Raw genomic sequence first — 22,979 nt, 5'->3', positions numbered from 1 at the left:
AGTGTACTCCAGCGATGCGGTATACATTTTTCCACACGTACGTCGCAACATCTATCCATCCATCCACCTACAACGTGCACAAAAGGCTGCAGAAATAGGGCTCGCAATTGCCGTGCTGCCGGAACAAAATTTCTCTGCAGCGCGCGCGAGAGAGAAAGAAAGAAAGAGCAAACGGGTGCGCCGTGCGTTTTTTTCGCTTCATCTTTGCGCCGTCACGAATCGCGCGCGCCGCCTGAAAAATAAAAACGCGACATGGAACTCATTATGCAGAGCAGAGCCCATCAGCCGGCGACCCTGGATTATTTGGATAAAAATATCAAATGGAAGAAAATAAACCAAAAGAGATTTTCTCCGCAGTGAACACTCTGACATTTTTGTTTGGAAAAAAATGGAAATACCTCAAAGAAATAGGACACATTTTGAGGCGTCTCTGATAGTGAGGGTTTCAAAATTTCCTGTTCTGAAGGGGAAATTTTAGAAAATATTCATACTCACAAAATTTCTCACTGATTTCTTCAATCTGGAGTTATAAATTCACATATTTATTTTTAATTAAACAATTTTAGTATTTAGTACTTAATTTTCAATTAAAATATCAGTTAGTAAAAAATAAAATTTTTAGTAAAAGGTCCGGCTACAATTTCAGAATTACCAAGTCTAGACAAATAGCAGCCAAAGAGTGGCGAATAAAAAAGAGGCCGCCCGTATTTGCTCGCATAGGTTTTCATTATGTTCGAGATTTGGTTGTGTGCGTGCCCTCCACCCAGCTCTCTTTCTCCCTTTGCTCTAAGTATAATTAGATTTTTAATAATTCAGTAGGTACACGGGCATAGTACGTGTAGGAAAGAGAGTGCGCGCCGCAGCATTTTTATTGCAAAAAGCAGCCGTGGGACTGTTTCTGTCGGTGCGTGCAGAGGAAAAGCACGACCATTCTTTCGGCCAGAGATTTGCAAATAGCGCGGCGGCATTTTAATAATAGACCACGTCGGGGAGGCCCGCCCGCCTTTCTGCTCCACGGCCAGAGGAAACAATGCGATATGATATTTGGAATTCTGCTCCGCAGCACAATGTAGACACGGAATTCTCGTCGCTACCCATAATAGCGGGGCAAAGTCGTTACACTTTTTTCATTTCGTCTCTCGTTTTTAAATTGAGAGAAGCTATGAAGGAAATTGAACCCATGAAAGCAAAATTCAAGATTTTCCTGTTTGAAATTAAACGATTTAAGCAATTTCTAAATAATAAACTACATAATCCTTAACTATTGAAATTAATTACCTATTTTACGAATTTAATGTAACATCAAGCGTAAAATATGAATCTTTTCAGCAATTTCACACAGTTTATTTATGCCTGCTTGCATAGTTCACTCTGGAATCTTTCAATGCCCAAATTTAATCGTTAAAATGATGATGCATGCAAAAAAAGAACAAATTCCAACTTTACTTCGGAAGAGGTGAATGACTTGTCAGCAAATGAGAGCTTATTGCCAGGTAAGAAAACACTTGAAGCGCGAAACCGTGTGTTTTTACGCGAATAATTAATTTCAATTGTCTCCGAATGCAAATGACGCAATTTACCTTCGGCAGCACTAACGGTGCCTCCGTCACAACTGCACACGTTTGCAGCAAAGGGTTCATTACCGTTTTATAGTCGCTCTCTCGTCGGGACGGGTGTATCTAAATGCAAGATGTAAATTGAGTTGTAAATGAATGGCAGCTTCTGGTGCCGCCGACCTTTTTCCCAGCCGAGCTAAGAGAAATAGAAAGAATGTAACATTAAAATTCAGAGACAAAAAACTGAAGTTAAAAAAAAAATTGTTAAATTTATGTGAAGTTCGGACAAAATTTTTTATTTTTATAAAAAGTCTACTTTGAATAAATAGCTCATTTTATTTAATTAGAAAGTGTCTTAATTTTTAATAATATTTTAATCAAGTTTTTCCTTACATTAAAATTAAAAAAAGAGGTTAAATACAGAAACTCGTTTAGTGAAGGAGGAAATCTGGAGCATTCCTAGATTATTGAATAATGAAATTTTTTGACTGCAAATTGAGCTCTGACATGAAAAAAAGACTTATCAAGCAAATCTCTTTTCTTTATTTCAATGATAATTATTATAATTTTTTTTATAAGGGTCAAAGTTGACCATAATTCAAACCCAATAGAGCCTTGCAAAAAAACGCCACAAACAATATGAAAAGAATGTCGTGCCAAAAGTGGGTCCCTTTTTGGCGACATGCAGACGATAACCGTTTTCCGATTCAATTTCGCCAGCTCCTTGGGTTGCTCCGTGAGTACGGGCAAAAAATTGAGGTCTTGCTTGCATCAGGAATAATTCATCGCGCACAGCCATCCATCCAAACAGCAGCTAGTGTCGGTTTACATAATGGAGAAGTTGCGCAAAGACAGCAAAAGCACTCGACGCGCGGCTGCATCTCTTCGCGTCCCCGCCGCGCCAGAGTTGCTCTTCTCGGTTATGTAACAATTCCTCTCGCATTTCCTTCCATACCCCATCTCTTCTTCGCTTCTACGTACTGTACGTCGCTTCAATAATGCACCCCGCGGCGTCTTTTTAAAAAATATCGCCCTTTCTAGCTTGAGCGAGAGATGCTTCCACCGGCGGCAACAACACGCCAGAAAATCAGCCGCCACCGACTTCCTGACGCTTGTCTGTCAGTCTTTGTACGCTTTGTTGCTTCACGATTCAAATATAATATCAGCATGGAAATGGTTTTTGATAGATCAAAATAATTGAAAAAGCGTGGCATGGACCAATCCATCAAAATATAGAGTGTAAAATTAAACAAAAATTATTTGAATGCTCCAAAAGTTCTTTTAGTACATTTGCAAACATTTAACTCAGTGTGTGTTCATCCACTTCTATTCTAGAGCAATTTTATGGAAAAACCATAATTATCTATTTGGTTATTATTATTAATTTTGTCTTTGGTATTTTGCAAATGGAATAGAGTTTCAGAGTCAAAAGTCAAAACCTACATAATTATTTTGGAGTTAAAGTTTTTAAATGTGTTTTGTCCAATATATAAAATTTTATTTTAAAAAAATATTTAATAATTTTTGAAGATGTCACAAAAATTATATTTAAAGTTAAAAATATTTTAATTGTATGATTTATAACATTTTTTTTAAATTTTATTTAAATAACTAAATTTTTTTACTCATAATTTGGATATTTATAATAATTTTTTTTTAATGCTAGACATTTCTATATAATTTATTTATAAAAATTATCTGATGAAACAAAATTTTTACACTATATCAAGTTCAACAACTCGTGATTCGACGGCAATCATCTGTTTTAATCACTTCATATTTGAATTTTCTAAACGAATGTCCTGATAGGCTTTGTTTTGGAAAAATAATTACGTTCAGGATGAATAAATATTTCAAATTTAAGAACTGTCAACTGTCACCAAAACGTTTAAAAGAATTTGAATTAATCAATGGTTACACTCAATTTCACATATTGGATAATTTTAACACATCCAGTGAGAGATGCTACGATTTTGCTAATTAAAAAATTCATCATTTATTCCAATTTCTTCTTGGCAAATTCGGGGCGCAAAAGCTTTTAATCTTTTGTAAATTAAATTTACTCCTTTTACCTCTCAAAATCTAATGAGAATTTATAATTCGAAAGACAAACGAGACCAGCAGCAAAGTTTTAATATCATCCCTGCGAGAAGGGCGTGTGCATAATTGAATCAAGCCGGATTTCTGCGAAATCTGACTCTCCCTGCGAGCCAGAACATCTGCTTTGCTTTTCTTGAGTAGAGGGTGGAATTTTTTATTAGGCCCATTCACGATCCACAGGAGCGGTGCTGAACAATTTCTCGCGCACCAGAATAATGAGGCGTTAAAAAAGGTGAGTTGGAAAAGGAGATTTGCTCCGACGCGCACCCACCCTGCAGCAGGACACTCGCATCCCTCTCACTCTCGGGGGATATGATTGATGTTAAATGTGGCGCAAATGGAAGAAAAATGGCGTCATTAGGTAGCTGCGATGGGAAACGTATAGCGCGTGTGTGACATTTTGGCGCACCTCCAACTGCAGCTTTAAACAATCCACGCAGAGAGATGAAATCTGCTTTAATATATATCGAGACGCGCTTTGCTTTGCCTTTGCCTTATTTTATATTTATTTTTTTTTCAAAACTTGCGCAACTCTCCGGCAGACATGCAATTTTGCCATAAAGATGTATTGTTATTATATTCAAGGAATGCCTTTCTTTCTTTCACTCTTTTTTGGTTGGCAAGACGAGAAAACGGAGAAAGTAGTGCGGCGCGTCTGTTTTTCTCTCCGTTCTTTCCTCGTCAACGCTGTTTGTCCTAGCCCAGTTTAATTTGAATTTTTTGCCTATTGTTGGAACTCGTCGTCGTCTCTCTCCATTCGCTTGCCACGTTTCTTCCTCTGGCTGCCTCCAGAGAATTTCCGCTACAACTACTTTTCCCTACAAAGTAGCAATTCGCGTGATAATTAAAACATTTGACAACCAGAACTGTGTACAACGAATTTTAACTTTTTAATGTAAATTTATGATATGATTAATCAATTTTTCCCAAGTTAGATTGCGACTGGGGCAGTAAATTAAATTTTTTAGTTCCCCTTGCTTCATGTGAATTTTTTTGAAATGAGTGTCTCGTTCCTCGATTGTTTTAAAAAGGTTCTCAAGCATTTCACTTCTAATTACATGTAATCAAACCATTGCGTAGTTTAATTTTGCGTATTGCAACATACCTGTATTTCTTATAAATTTTTCAGAATCTCTTGTTGCCTGCAAGTCAGACTTTCTTAGATCTAGATTTTATTCTGTTTCGTTTAGATTATTCAAGCTGCGCTATCTCCAGTGGCACATGTTTACTAAAATGGAATATTAATATAATTTATAAGTATTATACAAACCAAAGATATATAAAATTTAATTCATTGCACCTAGGTATTTTTCAAATAATAATTTCCTAACACCAACGTTCAATAAAAACAGATCTAATGATTTTGGAATCAGATTAAATTTGGAATAAAAATTATATTCATTTAATAGGTTATTGTATGAATGAACTATGAATGTTATTCTCTCATTATTAGCCAATGGAGCAATTGTGCAGCCCTCAAGGCGTTTGTTCGATTATTAGCCGTTCAAGGCAGGTGCATCAAATATAAACGGGGGTGCACATTATACACCCGGGCTGCGAGGACAATATTGTCGAACAGGGAGAGATGCAGCGGGCAAATATTGGCTCAAGTGGTTATAGCTGCAGAGCAAACATCGCCGACAGCGAGATCTGTGGTGTGTGAGAAGAGAGCTGGAATTATGATTCGTTAGGTCTTTGCAATTCCGAGGATATAAAATAAATCCTCGCGAGTGCAGCGGAGCCTGAACTTTTGGAAAAGTTCCCCTTGCCTGATCACAAGCGGCAAAACCGCCACGTGAGTGTGTCTCGGCATTATTTTTGCCTCTCTTGCTCTTCACTTTGAAAGTCAAAATTCTTCCCTAAGGGGAAATAAAATTTATTTGAAACACGGCCTGCGAGAAAGGAAATGTTTTACGTCTTCTTTCATTCGCGCTGCGTGCCGTGATGGGCACGGACGGCGTTTTAATATTTTCACAAATTTTTTCCGAGCGGCACCCGCCACGCCTTTTTATTACCGCGCGAGAAGAGAGCAGAAGTGACATATAATTTAAAAATCTTATTAACTTTCTTTCTTTCTTTCTTCTGGCGCTCTTGCTGCACAAGCGAAAAATGGAAATCTCTCTCGGGGAGCAGTGCGAGTCTCTCTTTCCCTTCCTGCTGCTTATATTTGAAGTTTAATCAAATTTCGGAACAATGTCGTGAAACCCATCAAAAGGTGGAAAAGAAAAGAAACGCGCAAAGCCGCTCTCGGTAATATACATACATTTTCTCAAATCATCATCCGATGAAGAAACTCGCAAAAGATGGGGAGCTGAGAAAATTTGCATGGTAATAAAACGCCCAGAGACGTAAAACGTGCTGTAAATTGTTGGAGGGCACTTTCAGTTGAGCGTCATTGATAAAAATGCTTAGTGAGTGACAATCAAAGAAATTTTAACAATATTTTGCATTTTTTTTTTTTTAAATATTGATTTCTAAAAATGATGGTATTTTCATTTTTACATGTTAAAAAAATGTGCAGCAATAAAATATTATTATTATGCTTTAAAACAATTTATTATGTGATAAAACGTTATCAGCACTGTCTATATAAATTGAATTTTGTAATCTGTCTATTTGTATTAATTAAATTCTCTTTATGCAACACCTGTGCTCGAAGGGAAAATATATTAATATGAATTAATTCAAAATATCGCAAAAGTTGACTTGTAAATATTTTTAATCTGGGTATTATTTAATTTGTTAATGCAGCTTCTAATTAATCAAAATTAGATTTCATAATTTTTTATATTCCAGAGCAAAACTGAAGCAATTAATAAAACACCCTTTCCCTCTTTTCTGATTTATAAAGTAGGCCACTTTTTCTCTCTCCCTCATCGCCGGGGCATATTGCAGAAAGTGGCAGTCAGTTAATTCAAACTTGAAAGATGGCATGCTGTTAGCTCATTTAAAGCGAATCGCGACATTTTTCATGCGAAACGACTGCAATTTGTTTGTGCGCTCGTCGAGCAGAGAGGCCTATTTTGCACCCAGCCGCGCCCGTAAATCGCATAAATGGCCCAGTATATAGTCCGCGTATTTTAGTTTGGGCCAAAATTATACGCGAAATAAAAGCAGAGGCAGCCACGATTTAATTTATCTGCAGCGAAACAACTTTTGTTTCTGATGGGGTTTCCACCGCCGCCGCCGACCGACCACGCAGACGTTCAAAGTTTTCGGGAAATCTCAAACTATTAAGATGATTTACTCCCTTCTTGAGCACACGAGGGTTGAACGGCGGCCGCAAGACTTCGGGCCTCTCTCTATGCTTTGACAGCCAACGGAAATCTCGCTCTCGGCGTTTGCAGACTTACCGAGGGGTCAACTTTTGAATACCCGCCGCCCAAATCCGAGGGAAAGAGAGAGAAGAAGGAACGTCAGCTTGTTTTCCGGAATAAATAAATAAATAAAAATAAGGAGGAAGCAAATTTTTGCCAGCCAAGCAGGTAGGGGAACTTTTTAAGCCAAATTTGGCGCTGGCAAGTTGGAAAGGGATTCGGAAAATATATTATTTGTTGTTCATTTTGAATATTTTTACTGGTTTGTTTGGCAAGATTTTTTCATATGTTAATAAAAAGAATAGAGTTTTTGTAAGAACAAGATTATATACCACTTAATTATTTTAAATAATAAAATAATTTTTTCTGTCCAGTTACAAAATAAAGTGCTTATTAATATCGATTAATTTCTCTAAACGCTTTGATATAAAATGCAATTTGACTTAGTCTGCATTTTACAGTTGATTCATATTAAAAATAATAAGAATATAAGATAATTTTTATTAATAATATTTCTTTTGTATTTTTAAAACTTTGAAACTTGCTCCTCAGCATATTATATGGGCTCGCAGAGTTCACATATCTCTCTCCTCTTGACTTCTCAAGATTTGCCTCGTTGAGTTTCCACAAATGAAGGGGGTTGTTAAGGCTCATTCTCAGCCAGCATCGCTGGAGAAAGCAGGCAACTGGCTCGACGGAAATGAAGTGCGGGTGTGCCTGCTTGGGCCGCGAGCAGGCGTTCGTTTTCTTGTTGTTGCAGGAGAGAGCGAGCGAGAATGCAGGCCAACAAAAACAAGCGCGCGTTGTCGCCCTCGCTCGCTCGCTCTCTCGCTGCCTGTATTTTTGCACAGGCATAAGTCCGGCCATTCATAATAGTTTGTTACACCTGCTCGTGACGCGAGCGAGCGAGCGCCGAGCCGCTCCACATATACACACACCTTTGCTGTTTTTCTTTGGGCGAAATGAAAAATAATGTCGGCGCAAACTAAGTTGCGACATAAAAACGTACAGCATAGGCACACAAAGAGAGAAAACTCGGTGTCGTTTTTTTTCGGCTCCGCACAGGGGCTGGTTGATAAATAGGGGGCTATTTGTTTGCGGCCGGCTCGGTTTTAATTAGCTGCAGGTGCTAGAGCGCAAATCCCCACACCTTTGTTTCCTCTCCAAATGAAAGTGAAATTGTAGAAAAGATTGTTTTAAAATTACCGTGCCTGTGAATATTGATTGCATTTCCACAATCAATTAATTTTAAAGTGATTTACAAACCGGGTTGATTTTTCCTTATAAGTTGATAGATATTTTCATTTTAAATCATCGTAGCACTGTTTTAGAAATACAACTTACGTTTTTTACAATTATAAATCAAATTTGAAATCAAATTAATGATAATAAATTAATAAGATACAAAATATATATTTTTTATATGCCCAATTTGAATGTTATAAAATCAGTTCATGTACAGAAAAATAAAAATTTTACTTGAAATTGACAATACAATCTAAATTTAGTACACAGCATGGACGACATTACTATAAAATCATGAAGTAAAATAATATAATGAAATTTGCATAACTTTTACTGCATGGCTTCTAATTATTTAATTTTATTAGTATAATTATTGATATTTTAAATATTTATATATATATGCATGGAAGCTTAATCTTTTTTTATAGATAAACTGAAAATGTGGAAAGTTTTGTAATGTTTAGTGGAATCAAAGTTTTCTTAACAAATTAAAAAAACAAAGTGGCAAGTGCGCATTAAATCTAATGATTGAATAAAAATTTGCAAATTGCTTTTAAAGCATGATGCGTGATGGATACAAGATTTTTTAATTTTAAATTAGAAACATGTTAACCGTCATAAATAAATCCCAACACGCTTACGCTTATTTCAGCGTGAGAGATGGTGTTTGTTTCCACGTGCTCCCTCCTTTCGCGCTTCACACTTCTAGCCCCGCCCTTCTTCGCCAGGTAGAAGGTAGATAAGTTGGCGCAGAAGCAGAAAGGTTTCAGGTCAGGTAAACAGGTAGAAGCTTGTTGGGTAGAAGCAGCTGTTTCTTCAAAATTGTACACAAGCAAACTAAAACAATTCGCGATTCTGAAATGTGGCCCAAATTGTGTCGACTTTGCGAGCGTCCAGTGGCCGACGGAGGCTACCTGGGCTCAGAGTTGGACAAGGAGAAGCTGGCTGAGTGGTGTTTGAACTTCTTGGGCACAACTTTAGCTGACCAGGTTGACGACGAGGATAACTTTTGCTTCTACTGCGTTTCGGATGCTAGGTTATTTTTTTTTTTTAATTTTAATTAGTGAATTTGTGTTTTAAATTCCCTCTTCATTTGTTCGTATGTTTTTATTCATTTTTAGGTTCCTATTTGAAAATGAGGGAGGCGTCGAAACTGAATCGAGTTTTCCCAACCTTTGCTGGTGGCCTGATCAAGCGGCGGAGACTCATATTAGAAAATTACTATACACAAATTTTAAAGGTTAGTACTTACATTAATTAAATGAATATTTTTATAAAATATAACTTTAAAAAATTTTTGATTTAGCTAACCAAGTTCTTCAATGCTGGGTGCCTTTAGAGAAAGTAAAAGCATCCAAACAAGACCAACAGAGTCATCAAATACGTTCTCGTATGGGGATGAAGCAATCAAGTGTTGAATGTTGTATTTATTGCAACCAAAACTTATCTCGGGCGTCTTTGCTGGCGCACGTGCGGTTACTTCATGCAGATGTTATGCTAAGATGTAATTATAATGCAAATAGAAACTGTGTGATATTTTTTAAAACAATCGAATCTCGAGACAATCACGTCAAAGAAGTTCACCTGAAACCAAAAGAAATTAAACTCAGTGACTGCATTTACTGCTCCAAGCCAAATTTAACAAAAAGTGATTTGTACAATCACATCAAATATTACCATTCAAAAATTGCTATTCGCTGTACAAAATTTAAGTGTGCTCAATATTTTTTTAGTCAAGCAGAACTAACGAGACATTTTGAGGAAAATCATGTGCTAATCGGTGGAAAAGAATTCAGTTGCAAAATGTGTAATTTCAAAACAGACCAAAAAGCTCACTGGAAAAACCACATGGATAGGTGGCACAAAAAGACGCAGTATGTTCAATGCCCTCACCCTAATTGCAAATCTATGGTAAGGAAGCTTAATTTAAGAGCTCACATCACCTCATTTCACAAATTAAAAAAGTGTCCTTTCTGTTCTTTACAAATAGGGGTTCATAGCTTCAGTAAACATTTGATGAAAAAGCTTTGCAAAACATGCGGCGATGTGTTTGTATGTTTGGGATTGTTTAACAAACACCAATTAGTGTGCAAAGGTAAATTAAAAATATTAAAGTGTGACATGTGTCCAAAGGTTTTTGGAATAAGGGCGGCCATAACCCAACACATACTGCAACATTTAAGGAAACAATTCATAAATCACCAGAAACCGCAGAGACCTACCAAATATCAATGTAAAATATGCTCTAATTACTTTCCCAGTTCTCGTACTTTGCGTCTCCATTTTGAAAAAATGCATTCAACCACTAGAAAAAAAATTTGTTGTGCTCATTGTGATAAGAGGTTTTTAAACAAATGTAGTTTGCAGAACCACCTATCAATGGATCACAATCTAATTGATAAGTCCAATACATGTCAATATTGCGGCAAGAATTTCTACTTACTTTCAAATATGAAATCGCACATACAGACTAAGCATACTAGGGAATCTGTTGACAGTCATATTTGTGGCAAAGTGATTCTAAGAAAGCGTTTCCGTAATCATTTGGCTTACCGGCATTTATTATTTTAAGTAGGAAAAATTTGCTCTTGCAAAATGTAACATAAATTTGAGAATAGATTTTCACTTACTTGACAATGTCATTCTTTTTTTAAATATAATAAAAATATATATATGATATAATAAATATTTTAAACATTTTTGAACATTTTTCTTAACAGTCATCATTTTCATTATTTCATTAATGATCTTCGCCAATCTTTGTTTTGAGCGTGTAATGAGCCAGTGATGAAATAAATTATTTGCAATGAGGCAAAGGGTAATAGTTGGCATTAATCTGAAGGAAAATATTCTTCAAGCTTTCATTTCAAATAATTCCAAGCATTCCAAAGATAGTTTAATTTGAATGGTAATTTAGATTTGAATGAATCCATGTTTCCGTAAACATGCTCTTTGGTTATTTTCTTTGAAATGGTCGACAAGTATTTTTTTTTTCTTATGTCAAAGTGGTGATTGTTAAGTCATTCATCTTTCTAGCTATCCAATACAAGTGGGCTTCTTTTTCTATCCTGCTCCAATGGTTAGGTATCGCATCAAGATCTTCTTTGAGTTTAGGGCACCTAAAGAGGTGCTCCTTGTCTTGCTTTTCTGATCTACAAAGTTTGCTGTTCTACAAGTATACATTCTTATGGTTTAGAATGTGGTAAAATATACTTAGCATGTTAAAAAAGTATTAATATTAATTTGGGGGACATGACAAGATCAGAGATATAACAGCAAAAGCCCTGTTCAGTAAATCTTCCGATAAATAATATTGACATCAAATTCTTCCTAAAAATTTATTCAAACAAAATTATAATATTTGTTCAGACACCAAAAATAATTTTAATTGAAAATAAAACAAATAACAAATGAATGTTTAATAAAAATTTCAATAAATTTATATTAACAGTTAAAAAATGGCTGATTGAAAATTCTCCAGCTTCAAACAGTTGGAAGAAGCAAAAATAAATCCACGAAATCAGCCGCACCAACCACGAGTGATCGCAAAAAGGTCAAACTAACTTTACAGGCCGCAAGCAGAGAGTGGCAAAAAGCACCCAATTTGTTGGCGAACAGAACGACGGCAGTTTCACTTGAAAGGCGCATTGCTAATTAAAAATATCATCGGCGCCGCACTCACTTGGCGCCCCATAAAAAGAAAAGCTCGAGGGACCTGGCTTGAAAATGAGCAAGAAAAGGAGGCTTTTTTATTCTTCTTTTGGCCCGTTTTCATTAAAAATTTACGCCACCCTCGTGCACTTTGCTGCTCTCTCTTGAGTTAATCTCGTTTTAAACACAGGCTGTTTTATTTCGGACGGAATTAATTTAGCGCGACTGCATTTGGCCGCTGCTGCACTCCTAACGACGCAACAATGGAGCACTTTGCGGCCGCGTTTTGATGCCACTCGATAATAACGGCGGCCTCGTTTCGGCTGCGGCAAAAACACACGCCCGAGCGCATTCCAGATTATCTTTCTCGCTATTCTCTGCAGGCCCGTTTTTGATCCGGGCGAGCACCAGGAGGGCTCGAGACGTGAAAAGGGAGAGGCTCCACTTTTGCAAAATTGCCTGTTTTTGAAAGAGCAGCTTGGCGAAAGGCGAGACGACGTGTTGCGTTTCTGCGCGTCCTCTGCGCTCCGGAATCGGATTTCGTCAACATTTTAAGGCGCCTACATTTGCGAGCGGAGGCACACATGAGAGAGACTTACACTTTTAAGCATCAGCATTTTCTTTGATGCAAAACATTTCCAAGTGAAAAGGATCATAATACTATCTTCCCTGAAGATTTTGCAGGAAGATTGGAAGAAGATTTAAAATAAAACAACTAAATTGAAGCTGAAAATATTTGGGAAAAAAATTATATATTTTTGGGTTTTAATATTTTGATTTTTAAGACAATTTTTTTATTTTATAGTAAATACGATTTTATCACCTTAATAATTAATATTATTAGCAAATATTATATTTTTTTTGGCAAACAAATACATAAATAAATACTTATAAACAAATCTTTGAAACTATAAATAATATCACCTTTACTTTTAGTTCTCTGTGAGCGACATTTTGTCAGCTATGTGAGGAATACATTTATATATATCTTAAATTTTATATGTAAAAAAATAGCTTTTTTAGAAATATTTTTTGATTGCATGAAATATGCTTGATAAATGAAAATAAAATATATTTTTTATATATTTCTTTAATATTTTTCAAGTGAATTACATACAGATAAATAACTTAAAATAATTAATAATTAAAAATAAATTTTAATATTAAAAATATTCTGACGTGAGAACAGACCACGCACCCTTCAAGCTATTACTTTTGAAATAAAATGATATGCAATATTTTTATTGGTGCTGAATAACGTTAGCTTGTACCTTTTCACCAAGTCGCTTCAATTTTGGTAAAAATATAATATATAATAATTATTTATCAAAATAACTAGGAATTTCAACAGATATACATATTTTTAAAGGAGACGAGATTGTGGAAAAATTTCAAAATAATGAATAAAACAATTACTAGAAATATCCCTACTTCTTTTATTAAATAATAAAAATTTCATTTTTTTTCCATTTCGGTAAAAATGGAGGCCTAATTGTCCATTTGGCTGGTTACCGTTCTTGGTAATAATCATTTTCAATAAACAAAACTCATAGTCGCAATTGTCAAAACAATAAAAAATCAGCTTCTGGAAATCGTTTCGGTTTCCATTTGCCTCCCATTAAGACTTTATTGTCCGAGTCACTGCTGCCGGTCGGTTTCATGCACGCAGAGAGAGCAATTTGCAAAAACAACAACAGACAGCTAATTTCGGCATCCGACCGCATACTCGGCAAACTAGAGCAAACAGCGCCAAATTGTCGACTGCTCTCCGCAATAATATTTGAAGTGGCCGTTGAAACGCACGATAAATTACGCAAACAAACATAGAGAGAGAGAGAGCAAACCAAGGGGACACACAAATAGTATAATAATATGTATTTTCGCAAACAGCAGCACCACCCGACGAGCCTGTGTATTATCCGATCCGTCATAGACTCTTATACCAAAATTTATATTTGCAATGTTTGATGGCTGTTTTGCGGTTTCGATTCATTGCGGTGTGCGTGATGTTTTGTCTCTGCTAACGCGCGCCAACCGCAAGATTCGCAAACAATCGATTAGACGCGGCGGCGCTTCTTCTGCTACTAATAATTGCCTCTTCGCGTGGCCTCGGTCGTCGGTTCGCGAATATTCATCAGTTGCTAACGAGCCGCCCCTTTTTGCTTCTCGTGTCGTTTTCGCCTCGGGTCTCCAGACTGACGCAGAACGGATATTGTCCTGTAATTAACATGTAAATCCACACGTCTTGATTGTTGCGAGCAAGACAAAAAGCGTCTCCGTGAGTGGTCGGATTATGGTCGATTACAAGCACGAATTTGCATATGGAAGGGTAAAAAAATATTTGAAATTTATTTTGATAAGGAATTGTAGCCAGTTAAGTGCTTTTTTACTATTAATATTTTGTCTAATTTTGTATTGCAGACTTGGCTAAAACGAAGCACTTAATAATTGTTTTAAAAATTTAATTAAATTGTACAAACCCATGGTGAGTTACTAGAGAAGAAAAATTTAAAAAAATTGATTTAAATCATTTATAAAAATGCATCGCATTGACAACTCAGGTGATTGTGATAGTAACAATTTTATTAATAATTTTACTATACTTCAACCAGGTGTTGTACAATTTATATAATAATATATTTTATTTGCTAGATTGTTGAATGAACTATTTGTTCAATTTTATTATTTAGCGGTGTGTTTTACACTCTTTAATTAAACTATTTTTAAATAATTTAATGTGCTATTAATATTAACTAATTATACAACAAAATAATAAAATAAATTTATGTTTTAATAATGCTTGTAGAAAACTTTTTTTTATCTATGTATATATTTGAATTTTAAAGTTTATCTAAAATAAACAGTAATCATGCTGATCATAATCAATGTGTGCCGTGCCGGATTTGTTTGTCTGAATATCATTATCAACTTCATCGCCGCACTTTAGCCCACACAGATTTAACGGTAGACTTTTCGTTTTTATCGTCAGCCCGTACATACGCGAAATCATAAAGGAGAGTTTAAATGGGCGCTGTTTTTTCGTCAGTGCGGTCTGGGCAAAAATTGGCGGCGTGAGAGCGAGTGGGAGTTGCATAAATAATGAAACTAGGCCTGGCAGGTAGCAGGGCAGGTTTTATCAAAAGGTGTCTGCGCCCGGCCGCCATCGGCTGCACAACCGCTCGGGGCGTAAATAAAAATAGCGGGGCAATATTTGCATTATTTATGAGCGAAGAGAGTGTAAAAGTAGCATTAAATCATGCGCCGAAGCACAGAGAGTAGAAATATAAAAAAAGCACCACACGCATGCGAGCGTATGTGTGTAATTTTTTAATCAAAAGCAGTAAACTTTTTATAACTTTGGTGAGTGCTGGAAATTTCACGGATTAAAGAGAAATTTTCAGCAACCGAGAGTGTCATTCAACGAGATTCAACTCAATTTGCATCACGATCATGTGTGGGATGTGGCATTTAAAAAGTTTTACGTTCCTTTTTGACTCGATAAAAAAGGGTTAATTTAAAATTCAGAGTGTTGTTGCGTGCGTTATTTCTAGGTGGTGGCGTTGGGAGCTTTTAAGGGGCGACAAGCCAAAGCCCTCGTGACTGATTGCACTCGGAATTGTCTGCAACAAAGAATTTTTCGTCGGATTCGTTTATTATTTCCGATGCCCGGCGGCGTTAATGAATTTCTCGGGCGAGACACTCTGCGAGATTCTTCTTGGCTGCGAATGCTGATTTAATGAGGTTGCTGCTGCCACGGGTTGGACGAGCGCCAGTTGATTAATGACCTTATACGAGCGAGAAGAAAGTAGGGGTGCGCCTTTCAAAGGAAACAGCATTGTGTGTAGGAAGAATATCTAAATTTTAATTGATTCAGAAGAGGGGAACATTTTTATGCGATCGCTTTTGTGTTGTCTTCGGTCTGTAACAATATATTGATGATGATGCTTTCGGAAATGTAACTCACTTCGAAAAACATTGATATTCATTTTACGGTCATCATGCACAAATAATTTTTTTTTAAATCTTCATGTACAACGGTTTTCTTTATTTCTTTCATTATCATTTTGTTTCAATAATAATAATAATAATATTGTGTAAATTACTTGTTTCGTCGTCAAGAAATATATAAATTCTCGGGGTTCAAAAACTGCCTGTTTTATTTATTAGTTTTTCACTTTCCTTCTCTTTTAGTTTATGTACATGTTTTGTTAGTTACTCAGTTCATTTTTCGCGATTGATTATAACAAAGATTACTCTCGCAGGATATAATATGTCATCGTGAGTACTCATCTCGGCGTGAGTATTTGGAAATTAAACACACGATTTTTTTTTAATCTTATTAAACGGATGAACTGCGCACTCTTATCACTATTTTGTCCCGCAGTTTTGTGCAATTTCGTCCTTCCTTTCAAATAATGTTCTTCATCTTTCGTGATCACTCCAGGGCATTTAGATAATCGGCACTAACACGAAGGATAAAACTGACAAGGGGCGTCACTTCTCGTCGTAATTGAAACAAAATTCTCCATTTAAAACATAAATTGAAAATTCGGAGCAAGCAGGAGAAACGATTACAATACATTAGGCGTACAATGGAGTGCGAAATTCACAATAAGGGCAGGAATTCTCGGATGCTATTAATCACTCGGGCAGCGGAAAAACTGGCCGAGTCGAAAATTGCTTGTTTTCTGCTGCAGCCGGAGTAGGTCACTGGGAAAAAATAAGACTGGTTCTGACTTTTCGAAATACGCACTCGAGACTTCCTACCCTCTCTGCCGGAGAAAATTTAACGGCTTGGAAAAAATGCGCGCGTGGTTGCGAAAAAGAACCAATTTGCATAATATTACATGACGATGAACAGTTTGCACGAGAAGTGGACGCCAATTTCTGCTAAAAAAAATTATAATAAAAAAAACAACAAGCGTTGTTGTGCCAAAAGTTTTGGGGTGAGTGGAGAGGAAGAGGGCGAAAAATGTTCTTGTCGCACAACAAAAGCACCAGGCAAAATTCCAAATAAAAATTTAAATTCTCCGATCTTGACAAAATAAAATGTAAAACTCTCGTCACAGCACAGTTAGAGTGACACGAATTCGGGCGGCAGGGGTGTGCACATTGGGGGTGGCGGAGGGGTGGGTATCTCCTGCAGTTTTTGTCCTTTAGGGGAACCACTCATAGCTCCGTCCTTGTCCTCCTCCTCTGCTGACACTTCTGGAAGGGACAAAACGGAGCCGCTGCCACCACTGGCCGTCACCCGAGGCCCAACCGTGTCGTAGTGAGGCCGCACCCGAACCAACGGTGCCACTTTTCCACCCGAGTTGGTTCTCGGCCGTCGTGGCAATGTCGCACAGGCGGCCGCCAACATGGCGTCGCCGATGGCCACCTCGGGCACGCACTGCTCGAAGACCTGCGAACAGCACTGGTGCGCCTGATAAAACTGGGCCTGCTGCTGATGGTTGTGGTGGTGGTGGTGGTGCCGCAGCGTATGGTGGTGATGAAGATGCACGTGCTGATAGGGTCGTTCACTACCTAAGGTGACACTGATGGCGCCCTTTGAACGATGCGGCAGGTCAAGCAAGTCAGGGTACCGAGTCACGTCGTCCCCCGAAGGCGAGGCCACGCCCGCGGGGTCTTTGACTGAGATGAAGATGTTGCCAAAGGCGCTAGGAGGTAACGTTGACGAGAACTCTGGCGGAGGCGCCAGGGCGCCCCTCGGCAGGATGGATCCCTGCTGTGAGGTCTGCGGCAGAGGCGGCGGAATCACGTAGGGGGCGCCGTTGCCAGGGTAAGGTCCTCCCGTGTGCGAAGAGGCAGCCGCGTTGCCGAGGACGCAGTCAGCAGGGAGTTTCTCAATGGTGATGTGTGCAGGTTCGGAGGTGGAAAGGTCCACGGTCGAGGGGTCTCTAGTCAACAATTCCATATCAGTCTGCGACATGCCCTCGAAACTAACCGTGCCGGACGCCCGCTCCGTGATGCTGCAGTCCAGCAGCTTCTTCTCCTGGTCCGTGTAGCTGACGCTGCCAGACAGTTTGGACTGGCGTTTGTTCTTTTTCCGCCTCTGCCGAGAGCAAAGGCAGAGACAGAGTCCAGCCATGAGAGCTGTGGCCACTGTTCCTGCACCACCGGCCACTAAACCGGCCATAAGTAGCCAAGACTCTGCTTTGCTCAAGGTCGTGGCCGTTACAACCTCGGGTAGAATCAAGGTGAGATTCTTGATGGCTCTCCCGCGCAAGTTCTCAGCAACGCAAGAGTACTCGCCCACGTAGGCATCCGTCAGGTTAGACAAGGTTACGTTCAACCAGCCTGAGTTGTCGGTGTCTATTTGCACATTGGGATCTGTTCCGTTGAAGTTCAAGATATGGCCGTTGAAGTGCCAGTCCCGACTTGGCTCAGGGTCTCCCCTAACGAGGCAACCAAAACTTGCATTGCCCCCAACTTCTCCCTGTACCATGGTGTCTGTCAGCTCCACTTTTGGCGCGCAGGCAAAACTTTGAGACTCAATATCCCCCCACGAGCGATCCTTTAGAGCCACAGGTTCAGCACACGTGAGGGGAAGGGAGAAGAGTTTGGAGCGGAGATACCACTCTTTGAAGTCGCGCAGGTTGCAGTCGCACATCCAGGGGTTTCCGTCTAGAGATAAAGACTTGATCTGCGTAAGTGGCTCAAAAACGTTTGATGACAAATATTTAAGCTTGTTGTTGCTCAGGTTCAGGGTCTCCAGGGCTGCCAGGTTGACAAAGGCACGTTTTTGCACGTGCTTCAGCCTGCACGACTTCATTTCCAAAGTCTTCAGGTGTGGCAAGGTTGGAAACTGCTCCTCACGCAGCACATTGAAGGGGTTGCCACTGAGGTCGATGACTCTCAACCTGTTGTTGCCCTGGAAGGTCTTGATGTCAAGTTGCGTGAGACTGTTGCTGGATAGGTCAATCTCTATGAGAATTGTGAGGTCTCGGAAGGCCGTTGAATCGATTTCTTTAATTCCGCAGCCGCGTAAATAAATTCTCTGCAAATTTAAAAGTCCGACAGAGCGAAAGACGTCTTTTGATAACACCGGGATAGGGTTGCCGTTGATGTCAAGCACCTGGATGTCTTCATTGAGTGAGCTGGGCACGGTGGTGAGACCAGCGTCGCGGCAATTGGCTGTCTTTTTGCCCGATATCCACTTGCACTTGCAAGACACCGGGCAATGGTCTGTCCAATCGGCGTCAGCAATAGCGTCGGCCGAAACCAACGCCGCCGTCGTTGCCAACAGCAGAATGGCTAAAGCCACCGTTCGTTGCATGTCAACAACCGGGGGATGAAGAGGTGGGCGCCCTCTGTACGGAAAACGGGCGCCCTGCTCGTGGCCTCATCCCCGCACCTGCGGGGCAGGAATCGTCGGCCGCCACGCCAAGAATTTGCAACTCCGCTCCACTGTCATCAGCACCTGCAACAAATGAAATCCAGATTTAAAATTGGCAAAAAATATTTTAACATAAAACAAACAATGAAAAAAAAACTAAATAAATACAAAACCTTGTCCCGCTTTTCAAAAAATATATACCATATAAAATAACTCAATACATAATATTTATTCCGTTCTCAGATTATGCTTATTGTATACCTCAAACGCTTACTACACTGATTTATTTTTATTAACATTATAATAATATATAAATAATATTTTAATTTGAATTTTCCCAGTTCATAAATATTACTCGTTTTTTTCATTTATTGATTTATTTGTCAAAATTCATTATTTAAATTTACTTTTGCGCTTAATTGCCAATTTAAAATTATTAATTCTAAACCATGTTTACTATAAACGTTTTTTAAAATTTACAGAAAATGCAGCAACCTCTACAAACTATCTTATTTTAATAAAGTATTACATATTTTTCAAATTTTAAACTACATTAGAAAAAATTCTGAACCAAATCAATTTTGACTGTGAATTACAAGTTTCCCTTCCTCAAGTAGATGAACTTTTTTCCTCAGAATACAAATTTTATTCTTTGGCGAGATTTGCTCCGCATAAATTATTTCTCAGAATAATTCCCACTTGTCGCAAGAGAAGCAAAACGCCTTCTCACGGCATGAATAATTAGCGCCCGCGGAGAAGTTCTTATCTCCTAATTGGAGGTGTATAGCTTTCGCTTTCGCCGCGATATGCTAATTTCGTTACTCTTGCGCTGCCGCCAGATGCATTTCAATTATTCCCAAACACGCTTTTATCCGCAGCAGGAAAATAATTCAACCTATCCTTGGCAATCGAATATAAATAGGCAGAGCCTGGCGTGGAGGAAACGGAGGAAAGGGGCGCGGATATATTTTGGCCTGTGCTCGTTACAGAGCGATGTTCGCAGCCCTCAGGGAATCGTCGCCGACTCTGGTCTAGCCCGATAGCAAGCGAGCCTCTCGTTATCGGCGCCGCCTTTGTCGGGTACATATATATGTATGTGAAGAGAGGCTGCGCATTTTTGGCAAGGTGACAGCGCGGGACACCTTTTATGGATTAGAAAGCGGACGGGGAAACGAGAAAAAACTCCATCTCGGCGAAGTGAGTCTGAGAATAATAAATTCGTATATTGAATCGTCTCTCCTTTTTCCTACTCGTGTCCACTTTTTATGACACTTCCCCACAGCAGAATTAAACGAATAAATTTACGATGTTTTTCTACCGACCGCGATTGAAATCAGCGGGGAGAAAAAGGTTTCACTGGAAGCCATTAAAGAATTCCATTTGAGTGCTCTTAATTTCCATGCCACTGCATTTTTCGACTCCCTCTCTGCATAAATTCGATTTAAACCTCCGATTCTGGGCCTTGAAATGAAACCGACTCGTTTTACACTGTAATTAGACAATTATGTTCGCCCGTTGCCACGCGGCGCAATTAGCGCGTTTCTACTACACGCTGCTGTTTTGTAAATAAATTATACCAGGATCGAAAAGTGGGAGTATTTTTTTTTATTCCAATGCAGCTCCGACGTGACACGACAACAACAACAACAGGCAGCGACGCGCAACAGCACGAGAATCGATTGACTTCTGTTGTTGTCACACACAAATAAAAATTCCATGCATTTAAAATGAAAAAGAGCTGCCAGAGCGAACAGGCAGGCGTGCTGGCGGTTCACTGCTGCGACATCGTTCCGCAAAGTGATCTTAATATCCGCGACAAGATGCTCGCGGAATGCAAATTCAAATGGAAAGGAAAATAATAAACGTACGAATAAATATACCGTGGGTGGCGAAAGAAAAGGAGGAAAGATTGGATAAAGCAACACTGCCATGATTGTCTCTCATAATGGTTTGTTATGACAAGCAAGAGTTGATTTGCATTTTCTTGTGTATATTTCTTGTAATTTGCTGTAATAACACTGTCGTGAAATTTCCTGTTTATGAACGGAAGAAGTGCAACTGTGGAGGCGGACGAAAACTTGAAAGCAGAATTATAATTGAAAATAGTTCATTGTTCATTCTAATAACAACAAAAGTAATAAGAATGAAAGAAAGTTGAAATTAAAAATTTATTATTATTACATGGAAAACATGATTTCTTTTTTAATTATTTGAATCAAGACTAATGAGAAACTTCGGTAAAGTTATTTTACCAATTAATTGCTACTTGAAATGAAGTAAAAATTATGCAATTTACTCGTTAAAACTAAGAAACTATATATTATTTTCTGTTGTGGGTGATATTTTGTCAGCAGAAACAGGTGATTTTAAGCGAAGAAAATCAAATATGTGAAAAATTGCTGATTAATTTTTTTACACCTAAATGATGTGTTTTAAGGTGTTTTTGTGAAAAGTATTTTTAAATATTCCATTTTTGAAACAACAGATATGTATGTAAATAATGAAAAGATTTGGAAGATCTCGGATTAAATTAATTAAGTGAAATTTGATTGCAATGTACTTAAAAGGTCAAAGCATAATATAGATGATTTCCAACGTGAAATTTAATACACATTACTATGAATTGTCAATGTTTATATAAAAATAATATTTCTGCCTTTAAATATATTTCCAACAAATGAGTGAAAAGGAGATCACCTCTACTTTTCCCATCCCTAATGTGTGTTAAAATATTTAAATCTAATTAAATATTTTATTATCCATATAATTCAATAATAATCATATGTAATGTACAATATTTTAAATCAAAAATATTTGAAACAAATAAAGGCTTTTATTATTGTTTGTTTCATCTTGTTGATTGTTTTAAGAAATATTTTTCTCTCAATTCAAGCTCTGAAACGTAATTTATATCCTGGTAGTTTCTGGAACGACTAAAAGCAGAACGCACACGATCACATTATTCGTTTAGGATTTTCACCATCATCTGACGTCAATGGTGAATTTCGTTCCCACTTTTAGACCGCACTTCATGTACTGCACGATACGCGATCCCTTTTCGCAGCAGCGAATGAAAGCACCACTCTCTCGGCTCTCGTGTTAAAAATGCAAAGTCACTTGTTTCGCCGAGTGGCGCAGGATCATCTCCGCGTCCGCCAGCCCGCCCACTGTAAAGAGCGGCAATTTTGCGAATGGGATAATCGTGCTCTCGGCTTGTTTGCATAAGACGAGGCGCAAAACACACATACATACACACGGGCCTCCTCTCGCAGCTCATTGAATAATAATTCTGCGCGATTTTCCTCAGCACCTTGGGCGCTGCGATTTGCATTTTACGCGCTGATAACGCGCCCTGCTATTATATTTGCCTTGCTCTCGACGAGCGGCGCGTTTCGTCTCCTCGCCAAACGCACACAAAAACCGCCTGCTCCGTGCCGGGTCATTTGCATGCCCTGCTTTGTATCGTGCGCGTATTATATAATCTGGCGCAAAGTGCGAAACTTTCCTCTGCGATATTATTTGCGGTCGGGCTGTGAACTAATTGCGAACTATTTGCAAAGTGGCCTGCGATTGAATTAGCGGTCCGAGTGCCGGGCGCATTTAAACCCGGCCATTAGACGACAGGAATTTGGTGCTGCTAATTTGAATTATGCATTAAATTGCGCCCGGGGATGTGTGAATGTTATGTGCGGCAACGACGAAAACGAGAGTGGCGCACATTTCGCTCTAATTTGTCAGCACATTAGCTCCATTTTCAGCTCATTGTTGGCA

At 38.4% G+C, this 22,979-nt stretch overlaps 2 protein-coding genes across 2 annotated transcripts in view; one reads left to right on the top strand and one right to left on the bottom strand.

Annotated features, from left to right (window-relative positions):
* The first annotated feature begins 9,002 nt into the window (after positions 1-9,002).
* On the top strand, positions 9,003-11,005 carry LOC132200187 (zinc finger protein 317-like). Its single transcript, XM_059625450.1, has 3 exons — positions 9,003-9,254; positions 9,340-9,458; positions 9,525-11,005. The coding sequence occupies exons 1-3, from the start codon at positions 9,079-9,081 to the stop codon at positions 10,787-10,789; spliced, it is 1,560 nt and encodes a 519-aa protein (XP_059481433.1). The 5' UTR covers positions 9,003-9,078; the 3' UTR covers positions 10,790-11,005.
* Positions 11,006-15,720: 4,715 nt separating this feature from the next.
* The window catches only part of LOC132199890 (leucine-rich repeat-containing protein 24-like), a 43,547-nt gene continuing 36,288 nt past the window's right edge, over positions 15,721-22,979 (bottom strand). The window contains exon 2 of the mRNA XM_059624979.1: positions 15,721-19,292. Coding sequence (XP_059480962.1) covers positions 16,944-19,148 — 2,205 coding nt within the window. The 5' untranslated portion in view covers positions 19,149-19,292 and the 3' untranslated portion in view covers positions 15,721-16,943. The remainder of the gene's footprint in view (positions 19,293-22,979) is intronic.

Source organism: Neocloeon triangulifer, unplaced genomic scaffold, assembly GCF_031216515.1.
Source record: "Neocloeon triangulifer isolate White Clay Creek 2 clone unplaced genomic scaffold, ASM3121651v1 ptg000014l, whole genome shotgun sequence".
NCBI classification, from domain to species: Eukaryota; Metazoa; Arthropoda; class Insecta; order Ephemeroptera; family Baetidae; genus Neocloeon; species Neocloeon triangulifer.
This window is presented reverse-complemented; position numbering and strand designations above follow the sequence as displayed.